The sequence below is a fragment of the Leptopilina boulardi genome, unplaced genomic scaffold (genome assembly GCF_019393585.1).
Source record: "Leptopilina boulardi isolate dan_hultmark-lab unplaced genomic scaffold, ZJU_Lbou_2.1 LbouV2_266, whole genome shotgun sequence".
NCBI lineage: Eukaryota > Metazoa > Arthropoda > Insecta > Hymenoptera > Figitidae > Leptopilina > Leptopilina boulardi.
The window spans coordinates 1416661-1432453 of NW_026137825.1; the positions used below are offsets into that span (position 1 = coordinate 1416661).

Below are 15793 nucleotides of genomic sequence, written 5' to 3' on the forward strand. Positions count from 1 at the left end.
AACAAATTTTTCACTATTTATTTTTTTAAATAACGAATTTTTTTTCACCAACTATTCTTTAATGGATAAAAACTTTTTTTATTATTTAAAACTTGGATTTTTTTTTGAAAATTAAATTAAACAAAACTTAAATGAAATAAAAATTAAATTAAATTAAAAATTTTTAAACAAATAAAATTAAAAATTTTTTAATTAAAAACATTTTGAAAAAATTCAAACACTTTTTTTTAATAATCTTGAATTAAAAAAAAAAAATGTCCGGTAAGAAAGAAAACACTTTTGAGACTGATATAGTAAACTGCACTTCATTTCTATATAATGTGTATACACATTTTTAACACTCTTCACATACGATTTGTACAATACACATACAAAGACGAAAGAATTACAACTGATAGTAAACCTTAAAAGATATAGCTGATGTTTAAATTGCTTTGCTCCTCTCAGCGCAAGACTTCCCCATGATAATACAGAAAATTAAATTAAATAAAGAAATTATTATTTGTCATAACTTCAAATACTCTTTAACAAATAGTAAAAATAATTTAAAAAAAAAAAATCCAATTAATTGTAAAATTAATGGAAATTTTCATTTTTATTTTCATATAAAAATATTTTTATTATTATTTTATAACAATAATTATTATTTTCATTATTTTATAATTATAATAATTATTATTTTTATTGTTGTTTTTGTTATTATTTTTCAAACTAAAAAATTATTAATCTTACCATTATTATTACTATTATTATTATTATTATTATTATTATTATTATTATTATTATTATTATTGCTATTTTTAATATTATAATTTTTATTATTGTTTTTGTTAAAATTATTGCTTTTATTATTTTTGTTATTCAAACTAAAAATATTTTCAAGTTGTCATTTTATAGACTTCGGGAATTCCCCCAATTGGCAACCCTGATCTACAATTGATTTCAGGGTTACCAATTATTAAAATTGTTTCAATCAATCAAGTCATCAAGTTAAAAAAAATATAGCCAAAAAATTTGATTAACATTAATTTTAACAATATAACAAAAATAATGATAAAAAATTATATTTTTATAAACGACAAAATCATTCTACACTTTATTTTTAAATAATTTTTTATTTATTTATTTTTAAATAATAATTTAATTGATTAATTTAATTTTAATTAATTTTTTGTAATAAAACGTTACCGAATGATGGTATCGAATTTTTTTTGGAAAATGAAAATATAAATAATTATTGACACAGAAACCTACCTTACCGACTGATGGTAAAGAAATTTTTTGAAAAATAAAAAATATAAAAGTTACCGACACAGGTATAGAACATAGAAATATACATAGAAATCTACTTTACCGACAGATGGTAAATCAGATTTTTTTAAAAATAAAAACATAAAAAATTATTGACATAGAAATCTACTTTACCGACTGATAGTAAAACGGATTTTTTAAAATATAAATATAAAAAATTATTGACATAGAAACCTACCCTACCAATTGATGGTCAAGAAATTTTTTAAAAAATAAAAAATTTAAAAATTACCGACACAGGTATGTACTTTACAGGCTGCTGATAAATAAATTTTCTTTGAAATGAATATATAAAAAATTACCAACGCAGAAATCTACCTTACCGACTAATGGTAAAACGTGTTTTTTAAAACGAAAATATAAAAATTACCGACATAGAAAGCTACCTTACCAACTGATGGTAATGAAATTTTTTAAATGAAAATATTAAAAATTACAGATATAGAAATCTGCTTTACCGACTAATGGTAAAACAGATTTTTTAAAATATAAATATAAAAAATTACCGACATAAAAATCTACTTTACCGACTGATAGTAAAAAGGATTTTTTTAAAGAATAAAAATATAAAAATTACCGACATAGAAATCTACCTTACCAACAGATGGTAAAGAAATGTTTTTAAAAATGAAAATATTAAAAATTACGGATATAGAAATCTGCTTTACCGACTAATGGTAAAACAGATTTTTTAAAATATAAATATAAAAATTTACCGACTGATACTAAAACGGGTTTTTTTGCAAAATAAAAATATAAAAAATTACCGACATAGAAATCTACCTTACCGACTGATGGTAAAGAAATTTTTTTTGAAATTGCATTGAAATTTTCAAATCTGTTTTACCATCAGTCGGCAAGGTAGATTCCTATGACGGTAATTTTTTATATTTTCTTTTTTCAAAAAAAACTGTTTTACTATCAGTCGGTAAAGTAGATTTCTATGTTGGTAATTTTTTATATTTTTATTTTGCAATAAAACCGTTTTAGTATTATTAATATATTTCTATATTGTGATATTTTTTATCTGTAAACATTTAATATTAAAAGAACAAAAAAAAGGCACAAATCGGGAAAAAAAGTACAATTAAATAAAAAAATTAGTAAGAAATTATTTGCAAAAATAATGAAAGATAAATTATGTATTTTTGTTATTAAATTCGTACAGTGAAAATAAATGAAACTAAATAATACTTTAAGACAATAAAATTTACATTTAATGAAATAACTAATGCAGGATGAAAATTGATAAGAGAACAAAAAAAAAATATATATATATATATATATATAGAAAAATGTGTTCGCAAAAGCTAGACAGCTTGTCGTTTAGAGTGCGCGCAATTCTCTCAAGAAACTTAACTCATATAAGAAGGGTTCATAAAATTGTAAATCATTACTATATACTGTCTTCAAAGAATATTACCTCCGGCTGTTTAATGGTACTGTTTACGTAGATGGCAAAACTACGTCAGCAACACACAGTCTACGTAGGTACTTCCCCATTTTTTTTTTTTTTTTTTTTCAATGAGGATGCACTTTTGTCATTTTTATTTTTACCATTTGTTATCATTCTTTTTATTTTCTTCATCATCTTCTATATATATATATATATATATACACTTTTTGTTCTTTCTTTTCCAACTTTTTTTTTCAATTGCCTTTTAGTTGAAAAAAAAAATAAAAACGGTTTTTAAAAAGTAACTTGAGAAATTCAATAAAAGTTTCCCAAGAAGTATAAATATGTATAAAGAATATACGCAAAATACATGTGAAATATTCATGAAATAGAATTTTTTACACGTTTTCTTCGATAAAATATTTACAAGAAAAATTCACAAGCGGGTGGTGCGGAAATCCGTTTTCGTTCATCATAAACTTATATTCTTTTTTTTGAATTATTTTTTTTTATAAAATTTTACTTTCGTTCCAAGTAGCACGTAAAATTACAGTAATATTACAGGGATTGTTATTGGAATTGTTCATATAGAAGCACAAATTAAAAAAAAATATATGAGAAGTAAGTTTGGCTTGTTGGTTAGAACTCTCGACTGGTGAGCCTAAGGTTCGGGGTTCGATTCCCTGCTTGGGTACGTTTTTTCGTTTAAAAAAAAAAATGTTCAAAAAAATTACTGAAATGTTACTGTAATATAATAATAATATAATAGTAATAGTAATAATAATAATAATAATAGAAAATTAAAAAAAATATAAATATAGTTAGAGAAAAAAAATTATTAAATAAATAAATAAAAAATGGTAAAAAAATAAAATGGTAATAATAATAATAATAATAATAAAATTGGTTAAAAAAATTAATTAAAAATTTAAATGTCTATTTTCGTACAATTTCAATGTCCGAGAGAAAAATCCCTCCAAAGTTACATTATAGGTACATCAAATGCAAACAATCGTAAAAATCGATTTATTCCAAACCCCTTTGTGGAAAATTTGTGATCGAAGGCGCGCTTGGCTTTTAATCTTCTAATTTTATGCGACCATCAAATCGCAACCCCTATTAAATTGAGTTTGAACGTTTTTTTTTTTGAAAAAAAAATTTGTTTAGAAGAAAAAAACAATTTTTTTTCTTAATTAAAATTAAATACACTAGAGCAAAAAATGTAATTACATAATTCAAATAAAATTTAAATTTAAAATTTCTAATTATAAATTTACTAATTATTTATAAAATTATTATAATTGTAAATTTTATTATATATAATTAAAATTATATAATTATTATGATTGTAAATTATATTATATAGTTTATAATTATAAAATATATAAAAAAAAAATTTCATTTAAATTTTGAATAAAAAATATTTTTTTTTTTTTTTAAATGTTAAATATTATTAACAATGTAGGGAATATTTTTTTTTTCAACTATGTATATTCATTACGAGGACTAATAAATTCATCTTCTTGATTTGTTGTGTAGGGTAATTTTGTCTTGTATTTTTTTTTTTTTTTTTTTTTTTTTTTTAATCTTGTATTTCAGAACTATAATAAATTCATCTACTTGATTTGCTGTACGCGTTATTTTGTCATTTATGTGTTATCTAAAAAACAGTAGCAAATGCATACATATAAAAGTAAAGTCACTTTTTTGGAATTTTAATTACATTTCAAATATTTGTTTTTCTTTCAAAAATTCATTTTGAAAAAAAAAAATTCCCCTCTTTTTTATAAATAAATTTTTTATTAATTATCTTCACAGTACAATTATTGTGTAATTATCAATTTTTATTTATAATTATAATAAGTGTTTTATAATTTTTCTTTATTTTTAATTTTTTAATTTGTATTTTATAATTCTTATTCTTATTTTTTATTATAAAATTTATTATTTATTTATTATTTTATAATAAATATAAAAATTAATTATAATTTTAAAAAAATGTATTACAAAAATTTTCCAAAAATTTCTATTTTATAGTTTTTAGTAAAATTTTAATTAAAAATTTTAATTTAATTTTTTTTTAATTAAAACATTTGTTTATATTAAAAAAAATCGAAATTCTTTTCTTTTTATATAAGAAAAGATTTAATCGTTTTAAATTAAAAAAACAAATTTCCAATTTCCATAATTGAAAAAATAAATATTTCCCAAAAAACTTGAAAATTAATTATAGTTTTTCCCTTTTGTTTATTTACTCCTCCACTTACGAATTTTCTATCTCATTGCTTACATATACGATGGATTTAAATAAAAGAAAAACATTAATTTAATCAAAAATCTACAATTCTGGAAATAAAATATTATTTTAAGGAAATGGATTGTTCTTTTGTCCTTGTCTCTTTTTTTTTTTTTCTTTTTCTCTCTCTCTCGTCGCCCCAAGCAATTTTGCATTTAATCCAACCGAGAAACACCTGCTTTTTCGTCCCTTATGATAAACTTTAAACGCGACTAAATCAATTCAATTATAGTCAGTGGCATTGAAGTTTGTAAAAAAAAAAAAAAAAAAAAAAAAAGATGATAAAATGGAAAAAAAAATAATTCTCACTCCCATAATCCAAGGACAATGATCCAACTTTTTAATAAACTCGTCGCAGGAGAAATAAATGTAATTTCTTTTCTCAACTTTTCAAATTGACCCTTCACATAATAAGAATATTATCGTCACTTAACAAATTGTACGATTTCTCATTTTTTTTTTCTTCCTTCTTTTTGCAAACAAAAGTCTATTAAACTTATATAGCCTGTCACTTGAGATAAATGTAAATTTTTCAATTATCAAAAAGTTCGAATTTTTGGAAATTTGAATAATTAAAAGTTCGAATTATCAGAAAATGGAAGGAAAAAGTTCGAATTACAAAAAAATCGAATTTCTAAAAGTTCGAATGTTTATTCGAAAATTTGTTTTTTTTTTGATAATTCAAATTTTTACCAAAAAGTTCGAATTTTTGGAAATTTGAATAATTAAAAGGTCGAATTATCAGAAAATGTAAGGAAAAAGTTCGAATTTCTAAAAGTTCGAATGTTTATTCGAAAATTTGTTTTTTTTTATAATTCAAATTTTTACCAAAAAGTTCGAATTTTTGGAAATTTGAATAATTAAAAGTTCGAATTATCAGAAAATGGAAGGAAAAAGTTCGAATTACAAAAAAATCGAATTTCTAAAAGTTCGAATGTTTATTTGAAAATTTGTTTTTTTTTTTTTTGCTAATTCAAATTTTTAACAATGCTCTCTTTTGATAATTCGCATTTTTAATAATTCGAATTTCTAACTATTCGAATTTTTTGATAATTCGAAATTTTTACAATTTTTCTTATTGATAATTCGAATTTTATATAAAATTATTTACTTTGAAAATTTGATTTTATGATAATTTGAATTGTTTACATATAATTTACATTTTTTGACAATTCGAACTTTTAATAATTGGAATTTCTAAAAATTCGGTTTTTTTTTTTTTGGAAATTCGAATATTTGAAAATTCAAATTTCCAAAAATTCGATCTTTTGGTAATTCGAACATTTAATAAATTTTCTCTATTGGATAACTTAAATTTTGAATAATTCAAATTTCTAAAAATTCGATTTGTTTGAATATTTGATTTTCTGACAATTCGAACTTTTCAAAATTCGATTTCCTAATAATTCGAACTTTTGAAAATTTTATTTTCCAAAAAAATCAAATTTTTAAAAAAACCAAATTTTTTAAATTTATATATTTTAAAAATTTTATTTTTAAATAATTCAAATTTTTTTACAATTTTCTCTTTTGATAATTCGAACTTTTAATAATTGGAATTTCTAAAAATTCGGTTTTTTCGTTATTCGAATATATGAAAATAAAATTTTCTAAAAATTCGATTTTTTACTAATTCGAACATGTGGAATTTTTAATCTTTAATTTTTTGATAATTTGAACATTTGAAAATTCGAGTTTCTAAAAATGCGATTTTTATAATTTTTTATTTTCTAATAATTCAAATTTCTAAAAAACCGATTAAAAAATTTTTTTTTTATTTTTTCATTTTTTGATAATTCGAATTTCCAAAAATTCGATTTTTTTTTAAATAATAAATTATTTTTTTTTTTCTTGAAGTAAATAATTCAATGATAAGACGTTTAGATAAGTGACATGAAAATATCCTCTTCTTTTTTTTTTTTTGCAGAATCACATATAGTATATAAAACTTAGGGGATGAAAAAATAACGTCTAAAGTAATGATTAGATAATTTTTTGTTTTTTGTCTTTTTTAGTTTTTCTATTCGAAATGGAAAATTTTTCAGTTTTGTATATTTTAACGTCATTGCGCATTGAGATAAGATCGTGTTAAGAAAATACGATGATAAATTATATTAAGAGAAGAAGCATTCTCATTTTGAATGTTTGCATCTTTCAACGCGACAAGAAACATTGTATATTATATATGAAAAAGTTTCTACACATATATTTTTATATCACTAAAAAAATTGTTTTTTAAATCTAATTTTTTTTCCTTAAAAAACAGAGACAAAAAAAGACATTATAAAACAAAGACAAAAAAAAAATTTCTTTACAAAAAATTATAATTATTACAATTTATTATTAATTTCACTTTTCAAAAAAAAAACAAAATTTTATTCTATTTTGTCAAAAATAATAAATAAATTATTATTAGTCTTATTATTTAACTAAAATATAAATATTACACTTAAATAATATTACAAACTTTTTTTTATATATATATTAAATATATAATTAGTAAATTATAATTATAATATAATTATAATATAATTATAATATTCATATTATAATTATTATTATTTTATAATTTTTATTTTATAATTACAATATAATTATAATTATTATATAAATTAATTAATTATATAAATATTAATTTATACAAAAACTTCACTTTTGCACTGCTTCCATAAATAAATGTCTTTGGTTGAATAATATTTTACAATTTATGTATATATGTTATATATATATATACACTTGGAAAAACAAAGTTGTAAAAAATTCTCAAACAACCTCGCACTGAAAAAAAAATTATTTTCTCTCTCTCTCTCTCTTTTTTTACAAATATATAATTACTCAGTTCATTTTTTTTTCTCGTCATAAATTTTTATTTTCATTAATGACGTCCATTCATGTGTGGATAAGGTTGTTGTTGTTGTTGATAAGGCATTTCATAAATTTGTTGCGAAGGTTCCAAATGACTTCTCTCGTGCCATGCATCTGGTGAATGATAAAGTCCATAATTCACTCCACTTGTTGCAACTCTCTTTAAACCCTGTATACTTGAGAGCATTAATGCCATTTTTGCCAATAGCAATGCTTTACCGCCTAAAACGGCGAGAAATTGAAAACCCATGGGTATTAATACTGTACCCATTAAAAGAAGACCCATCATTAACATCATCATCATTCCCTGTTTCCGTCGACGTCTTCTTCCTGTAAAAAAAAACAAAAAAAAAAAAAAAATTACCTCTGAAATTCATTTATTTTTTCATGGATCACTAATTAGAAATAATTTATGGCGAAATTCATAATCAGCGATCGCAAAAAACCCCCGAGTGACGAGTTTTAAGTAAATTTTGTGAAGAAAAGTTCGCCATATTGGATCCGCCATTTTGAATTTTGAAAAACTAACATCGGATTCGGACTCAGCGACCCCAAAAACCCCCGAGTAACAAGTTTCAAGCAAATTGGAACGATTTTTAAATTTTCGACCACCATATTGGATCCGACATTTTGAATTTTGAAAAACTAACATCGGATTCGGACTCAGCAAACCCGAAAACCCCCGAGTAACAAGTTTCAAGCAAATTGGAACGATTTTTAAATTTTTTCGACCGCCATATTGGATCCGCCATTTTGAATTTTCAAAATCTGATACCAGATTCGTAATTAGCGACCCCAAAAACCCCCGAGTAACAAGTTTCAAGCAAATTGGAACGATTTTTAAATTTTCGACCACCATATTGGATCCGACATTTTGAATTTTGAAAAACTAACATCGGATTCGGACTCAGCAAACCCGAAAACCCCCGAGTAACAAATTGTAAACAAATTGGAACGATTTTTAAATTTTCGACCGCCATATTGGATCCGCCATTTTGAATTTTGAAAATTTGATACCAGATTCGTTGTCAGCGATTCCGAAAACCCCCGAGTAACAAGTTTCAAGCAAATTGGAACGATTTTTAAATTTTTTCGACCGCCATATTGGATCCGCCATTTTTAATTTTCAAAATCTGATACCAGATTCGTAATCAGCGACCCCGAAAACCCCCGAGTAACAAAATTCAGGCGAATTTAATAAATTTTTAATAATTTCTTTACCGACAATAACAAAAAAAACTACACATCTGTTGGTAATACAGAAATCTAACTAAAAAATTTTTCGTCAATTTTTCAAAAACAAATAGTTGTGGCATTTACTTTAGATCATAAATAAGCGAATAGTACAAAACATATTTTAATATCTCTAATAGTTTTTGTGAAAGAATGTGAACAATGAAATTTTTCTAATTTATATATTAATTTCGGCTCCGTTATTTTGAATTTTGAAAAACTAACATCAGATTTCGTAATCAGTGAATCCAAAAATCCCCGAGTAACAAATTTTAAACAAATTGAAAGGATTTAAAAAATTTTTTTCGACCGTCATATTGGATCCGTCATTTTGAATTTTGAAAATTTGATACCAGATTCGTTGTCAGCGATTCCGAAAACCCCCCGAGTAAAAAGATTCAGGCGAATTCAATTAATTTTTAAATAGATAATCTACTTACCGACCAACAAAAAAAACTACACATCTGTCGGTAATTTAGAAATCTAACTTAACATTTTTGAGTCAATTTTCAAAAACAAATAATTGTGGCATTTAGTTTAGATTATAAATAAGCGAAAAGTACAAAAAAAATTAAACATCACTAATAGTTTTTGAAAAAGAACGTGAACAATAAAATTTTATATTACAAACCTTCGACAATATCATTTGATTTTGAATAATTCATAACGTTATCAAGATTCGTTAAATGTCCAATGTCAAATTTCAAAAAACGATTTCGAAATATGCGATCGGCCAAATTTTCCCATGAACTTGATTCGCTGCTTTTTCGATCAGTGTTAATTTCATTACTGTAAAAAAATTATTTATTATTATTATTATTATTATTATTATTATTATTATTATAACAATAATAATTATTATTATTATAAAATTATTACAAGCATACAAATTATTATAAATTATAATTATATACATATGAACATATAATATAAAAAATTATAGGTTATGTCTATGATAGTTTCGAGACTATAAATATACACAAAGAGAATCAACTTTTAATACTTAATTATTAATTTATTAACTTTTAATTATTAATTTTTTTTCAATTTTCGTTACATTCAAAACAAAAACTGATTTTAATTTTAGATAATTAAAAAAATTGATCAAGGTATTTTTTTTTGTTTTTCAAAAAACTGTTTAAGCATGAATCGGTAAGGTAGATTTCTGTGTCGGTAATTTTTTTTTTATATTTTCATTCCTTTCAAAAAAATTTCTTTACCATCAGTCGATAACGTAGAGATTAAGGTAAAAACTATCATAAACATAACCTATAATTTTTTGTCTCCCTTTCTTCACGATTCAATTAGTGATTTAAAAAAACAGAGAAAAATTTCTATAATTCAAGAAATAAAAAATATAATAATAATAACAAAAAAAAATAATAAAAATAACAATAATAATAATAATAATAATAATAATAATAATAATAATAATAATAATAATAATAAAATAAGTAAAAAAATGCAAAAAATTAAAAATTGGAATTTAAATTATTTTTATTTGACAAAAATGAAAAAAAAAAAATATTTTTATCTCGTAATTAATAATTAATTAATTAATTTTAATTTGTTACTTATATAAAAATTTTTTACCCCTTTTTTTAAAAAAAAATATAAGACACTTCGTTATCGTGAGCGCGAGTTGCTTTTCATAATAATAATAATAATAATGATTTAATTTTAATTACCTATTAAGCTCGTCGCTATTGGTGAAATAAGTTTTATTGCGACGAACCAGGTCAATTCCATCGAAAATTGAAATAACATCTTCATCAAAGAATGCATTAACGGCAATTAAAATACGACGTTGTAAACAAATTTGTAGTGTTTCTAAAAAATTCTTTTCACCTGGATCCTTCCATGGTACAAGGGGGCAATTTTTCATTAAAAATTTTAAACCCACCGACCAATTTGGCAAATTTCCCGTTTTTTCACATTTTACATTTGATATTAAAACAATAAGAAATAAATTAATAATTCTCGATACCATCTGAAACAGAATTTTAATAATTCGTGAATTATTTTTATTTCACACTATTTTTTTTTTTTATTATTATTTTATTAAAATTCAAAAAAAAATTTATTATTATTTTATTAAAATTTAAAAAAAAATTTATTATTATTTTATTAAAATTTTAAAAAAAATTTATTATTATTTTATTAAAATTAAAAATAAAATTTATTATTATTTTATTAATAATTTAATATTAGAAATATTTTTTATAATAAAATTAATCGAAATCATTTATTGATTCGAATTAATGTAATTTTTAATTTATTATATTTATTATTACATTAATTTTAATTTTTAATTTATTATTCCATTAATTTTGATTTAATATTTATTTCAGTTAATTTATTAATCCGTTCATTTTTATTTAATTTATTTAAATTAATTTATTATTCCCTTTATTTTTATTTTTTTATTTACATTTTTTTTTATTTACTCCAATTAGTTAATTTATTACTACATTAATTTTTATTTCATTTATTACAAAATAATTAATTATTTTTATTATTCCGTTAATTTTAATTATTTTATTTACCTCATTCGAATTAATTAATTTATTATTTCGGTAATTTTAATTTATTCCAATTAATTAATTTATAATTTCGAAAATTTTAACTTATTTCAATTAATTAATTTATAATTCCGTTAATTTTAATTTTTTAATTTTCATTTCTGTTTAATTTATTTTTTCCGTAATTTTAATTCATGACAATTAATTTTCATTTTTTTTTATTTTTATTTTCTTCTAATTTTTTTTCAATTTTTCAAAAATTAATTTTCAAAATTTTTATGTAAAAATATTTTTTTCTTGTATTTTTTATTGCATTTTTTTTTTTTTTTTTTGGTTTCCGATTTTTTTTTTCTTTTGTATTTAAGATAAACCTTCGAAAAGAAAGTGAAACTGATCAAAAGCTTCCTAATCTACTTTTGTATTGTTAAAAATAAAAGCTGTGAATTCAATGCGAAAAAAAGCTTATATCCAGTCAGACGCGATAAAAGCCTTCGAATAGAACTTCCGTTTCCACTTAATAAATAAAAACAGATTTTTTTTTTTTTTTTTTTTTTTTTGTTTCAAAACTTTTGTCACCAATAGACCCACACACTGAGCACTTTTCAAATTTTCGTTAATTCACAATCACTATAAAGAAAACTTCAAAAAAAAAAATTAAAAACACTCGCGAAATTTTTTTCGTATTTTCTTCTTATTCACTGTTTGAAGGACACTTTTTTTTTCTCAACTTTAAAATAAATATTTCAATATTTAGAATTTTATCAAAACTAGGAAAATGAAATTTTTTGATTTTTCGAAAAAAAAATAGAAATTTCAATTCCAAAGTTACAAAAAAAAAACAAAAAACTTCGAAACATTTGTGTTATTGAATTTTTTCTCAACTTATTTTTTCAATTTTTATTTTTATACCAAAAAAAAGAAAATTTGTTCTGTCTTACTTTTTTTTAGCCAAAAAAAAAATTTATTTTCAAATTTTTATTTGTATACAAAAATTTTTTTCTAAATTACTTTTTTTTATCCAAAAACTTGGTCAGAATTATTTTTTTTTTTTTTACACACGTTTTCGATTTTTATTTTTACACAAAAAATTTGTTTTCAATTTTTTATTTGTACAAAAAAAAAAAGAAAATTAATTTTTATTTATTTTTCTATTCAAGAATATTTATTTTCGATTTTTATAAAAAAAAAGAAAGAAAATTTATTGCAACAAATTTTCATTTTTGAAAATTAGTTTTTTTTTTTTAAATTTTGAACTTGCCTTTTGGTTTTTTTAAAAAAAAAAAAAAAAGTGAGAGAAAAAATCATGAAATTTTTCAATTAATCTGGCTGAAATGTTCGAATTGAAATGCTTTGATGGAAACGTTGACCTCGGTTCTTATACGTGATGATAAATAGGCCAGGGTGCCAGTTTTGTATGTTATATTACTATTGGGATCCGTCGAAGGGGATCGCACAGGATAGCGGTCTTTATGCTCGACCAGCATTAAAAAAAAAAAAAAAAAAGAGAAAAAAAAATAATTTTCAAACCATATAATTTTGTCAGCGAAATAAACGGCCATGCGTGTAAGGACTTCAAGTCTTGTCTCCAACTTCTAGGACGTCGACCTTACAATTAAGGCTTGAAAAAGAAAAAGAATCCAATAACAAGTGGGAGGGTCAAAAAAAAAAAAAAAACCTGCCAACAAGACGGAAGTTAATATATATATATAAAAAAAATTATAAAGTATCAATTTCAAAAATAGGAATTAAATTTATTTGAAAAATACTTTAAAAATTCGCTGAAAAAAAAAAATTGATCACTTGGAATAAAATAATCATTATAGTAATAATAAAAAAGAAAAATAGTGATCTTTAAGGAAAATGATTGTAAAAATTATTTTTCTGTGGGAAAAAAAAAAAAAATTTGTCACACCTAAAAAAGAAGAGGAATTAAATTTTTTTTTTTAAATAAAATAAATTTGTCGCACCTAAAAAAGAATAGGAATTAAATTTTTTTTTTAAATAAAATAAATTTAAAATAAATTTTTTTTGAAATAGTTATTATAATAATAACAAAAAAAAAAATTGATCTTTGAGAAAAATGATTCATAAAAATTATTTTTCTGTGAGAAAAAGGTGAATTACATTTTTTGTCACAAAAAGAAATTTAATTTTTCGAAATTATTGAAAAATATATTTTTTTTTGTATTTTTTAAAACTAGTTTCATAATTTTTTTTTATTTATTTATATTTATATTTATTTATATTTTTTTATTTTTATTTTATTTGATTTCTATTTATTTATAAATATTATAATTCGAATAAATTTGAATATAATTTTTTCCAAAAATATTTTTTGAATTACTTTTCTGTAATTTATATTTAAAAAAAAAAAATTTCACTATTTTAGTAAAATTCCAAAGTATTTAAAAAAAAAATTGGAAATTACAAAAAAAAATTTTTTCATTTTTTTTCCAATTAAAGTAGGAAGAATATATAATTATTGAAAAATTTAGAACTAGACCTACTCTAGTGACACACAGTTTGGCCCTTTTTTTATTTTCTCTCACCACTATAAATGACACATAAATATCAAACCGTTTTAAGTCACACGCGATCTCAACCGGAAGTGTTAAATTAAAAAAAAATGTTTTATAAATGGAAGAAAAACGATGATTTAATCATTCTCTTCATAAGAAAACAAATAAAAATTAATTTTTTTTAATAAAAATTATTTAATTAAAATTAATTTTATAATACAAATTATTTAATTAAAATTAATTTTATAATAAAAATTATTTATTTAAAATTAATTTTATAGTAAAAATTATTTAATTAAAATTAATTTGTTAAATAAATAAATACCTAATAATAAATTATTTATTTATTTCAAATATAAAAAGGGTTAATAATAAATAAATTATAAATAATTAATAAATAATCGAAATTCGAAAAAGAAAATTATTATTTTTAGAAAAATTTTCTTAAAAATAAAAATACTATAAATTTTTGTTTTTTATTTCTAAAAATTGTTATACATATATAAACAGATCACAATTTTATTATTATATTTATATTTTATATTTATAATTATAATTATTATTTTATAATTATTATAATTTACATTTTATTAAAAAAAAGTGATGATAAAACGTTTGGAAGACTAAAAAACATTGCTCTTTATAAAAAAAGGAAACCTAAAAAGTAATCTTAATATTATTTTTGTATATATAAGTGGCACGTTGAATATTATAGTTTTCGATATACACAGCGCATTACCACAGTCGTATTTATAAAAAAATAAAAAAAAAAGGAAATATTTTCGAAAATACTTTTCATAAAATAAAAAAAAAAAAAATTACTTTACCAAACAGAATATTTTCAAAATATTTTTACTTTTTTTAATGTAGCAAAAAAAGCGTATTTTCTCCAAAAAAAAAATAAAAATAATGTCGGAATGTAAAAAGAAAAGAAAACACTTTGTCGGAAAATTTTTAAAATTTTCGAATATTTCGAATATATCGAAAATTTCGAAATATTAAAAAGAACAATAGAAAAAAATTTTTTTTTAAAGCAAAAAAATGCAATTAATTTTTAGAAACAAAAAAAAAATTTTTTAATACAGAAAACTTAGATTTCTGACATGAAAAACAATATTCTTAAAATTTATAAAAAATAATAGGGATTTTTCGAAAATAGGAATTTTTTTCATAAATTGGAAAATAAAATTTTTTCAAAAATAGAAAAATTGAGGAATTATTTTTGTGAAAAGCAAAAAAAAAAAGAAGAATTAGAAAATATTTGATAGGAAATAGCTATATTATAAAAACTAAAAATCGAAAACTAATTATTTTCTCTCACAATGAGAGATATCACATCGATTATTTACAAGCCTTTTTTTTTTTTTTTGTTCTTTAACTTCTAACACAAAGAGCTTAGCTAAAAAAAATCAGTTTTTTTTCAGAAAATTTTTTGCAAAAATATATCTAATTAAAGAGACACGTTTGAATAAGCTGTTAAAAAAAATTAATTTGTTACAATTTTTCATTTTATAGAAAAATTTTATTTAACAGAATTTTAATTAGGTCAAAATTTAATTATAATTATTAGCATTTAATTAGCTCAAATTTTATTTTCAGTCGAATTTTTCATTTCCTAATTAACTAAAATATTTCATTGAAATTTTACTAG

General features: G+C 20.7%; 2 protein-coding genes across 2 annotated transcripts in view; one reads left to right on the forward strand and one right to left on the reverse strand.

The window, feature by feature from the left end:
- The window catches only part of LOC127281383 (phosphorylated adapter RNA export protein), a 264174-nt gene that overhangs the window by 200169 nt on the left and 48212 nt on the right, over window positions 1-15793 (forward strand). The gene's annotated exons all lie outside the window — the stretch shown is intronic.
- LOC127281395 (uncharacterized) lies at window positions 7657-13001 on the reverse strand. Its single transcript, XM_051305093.1, has 4 exons — window positions 12882-13001; window positions 10790-11091; window positions 9733-9890; window positions 7657-8198 (listed from the first exon to the last, which is right to left on the reverse strand). Exons 2-4 carry the CDS (start codon window positions 11089-11091, stop codon window positions 7879-7881), a joined length of 780 nt encoding a protein of 259 aa, XP_051161050.1. The 5' UTR covers window positions 12882-13001; the 3' UTR covers window positions 7657-7878.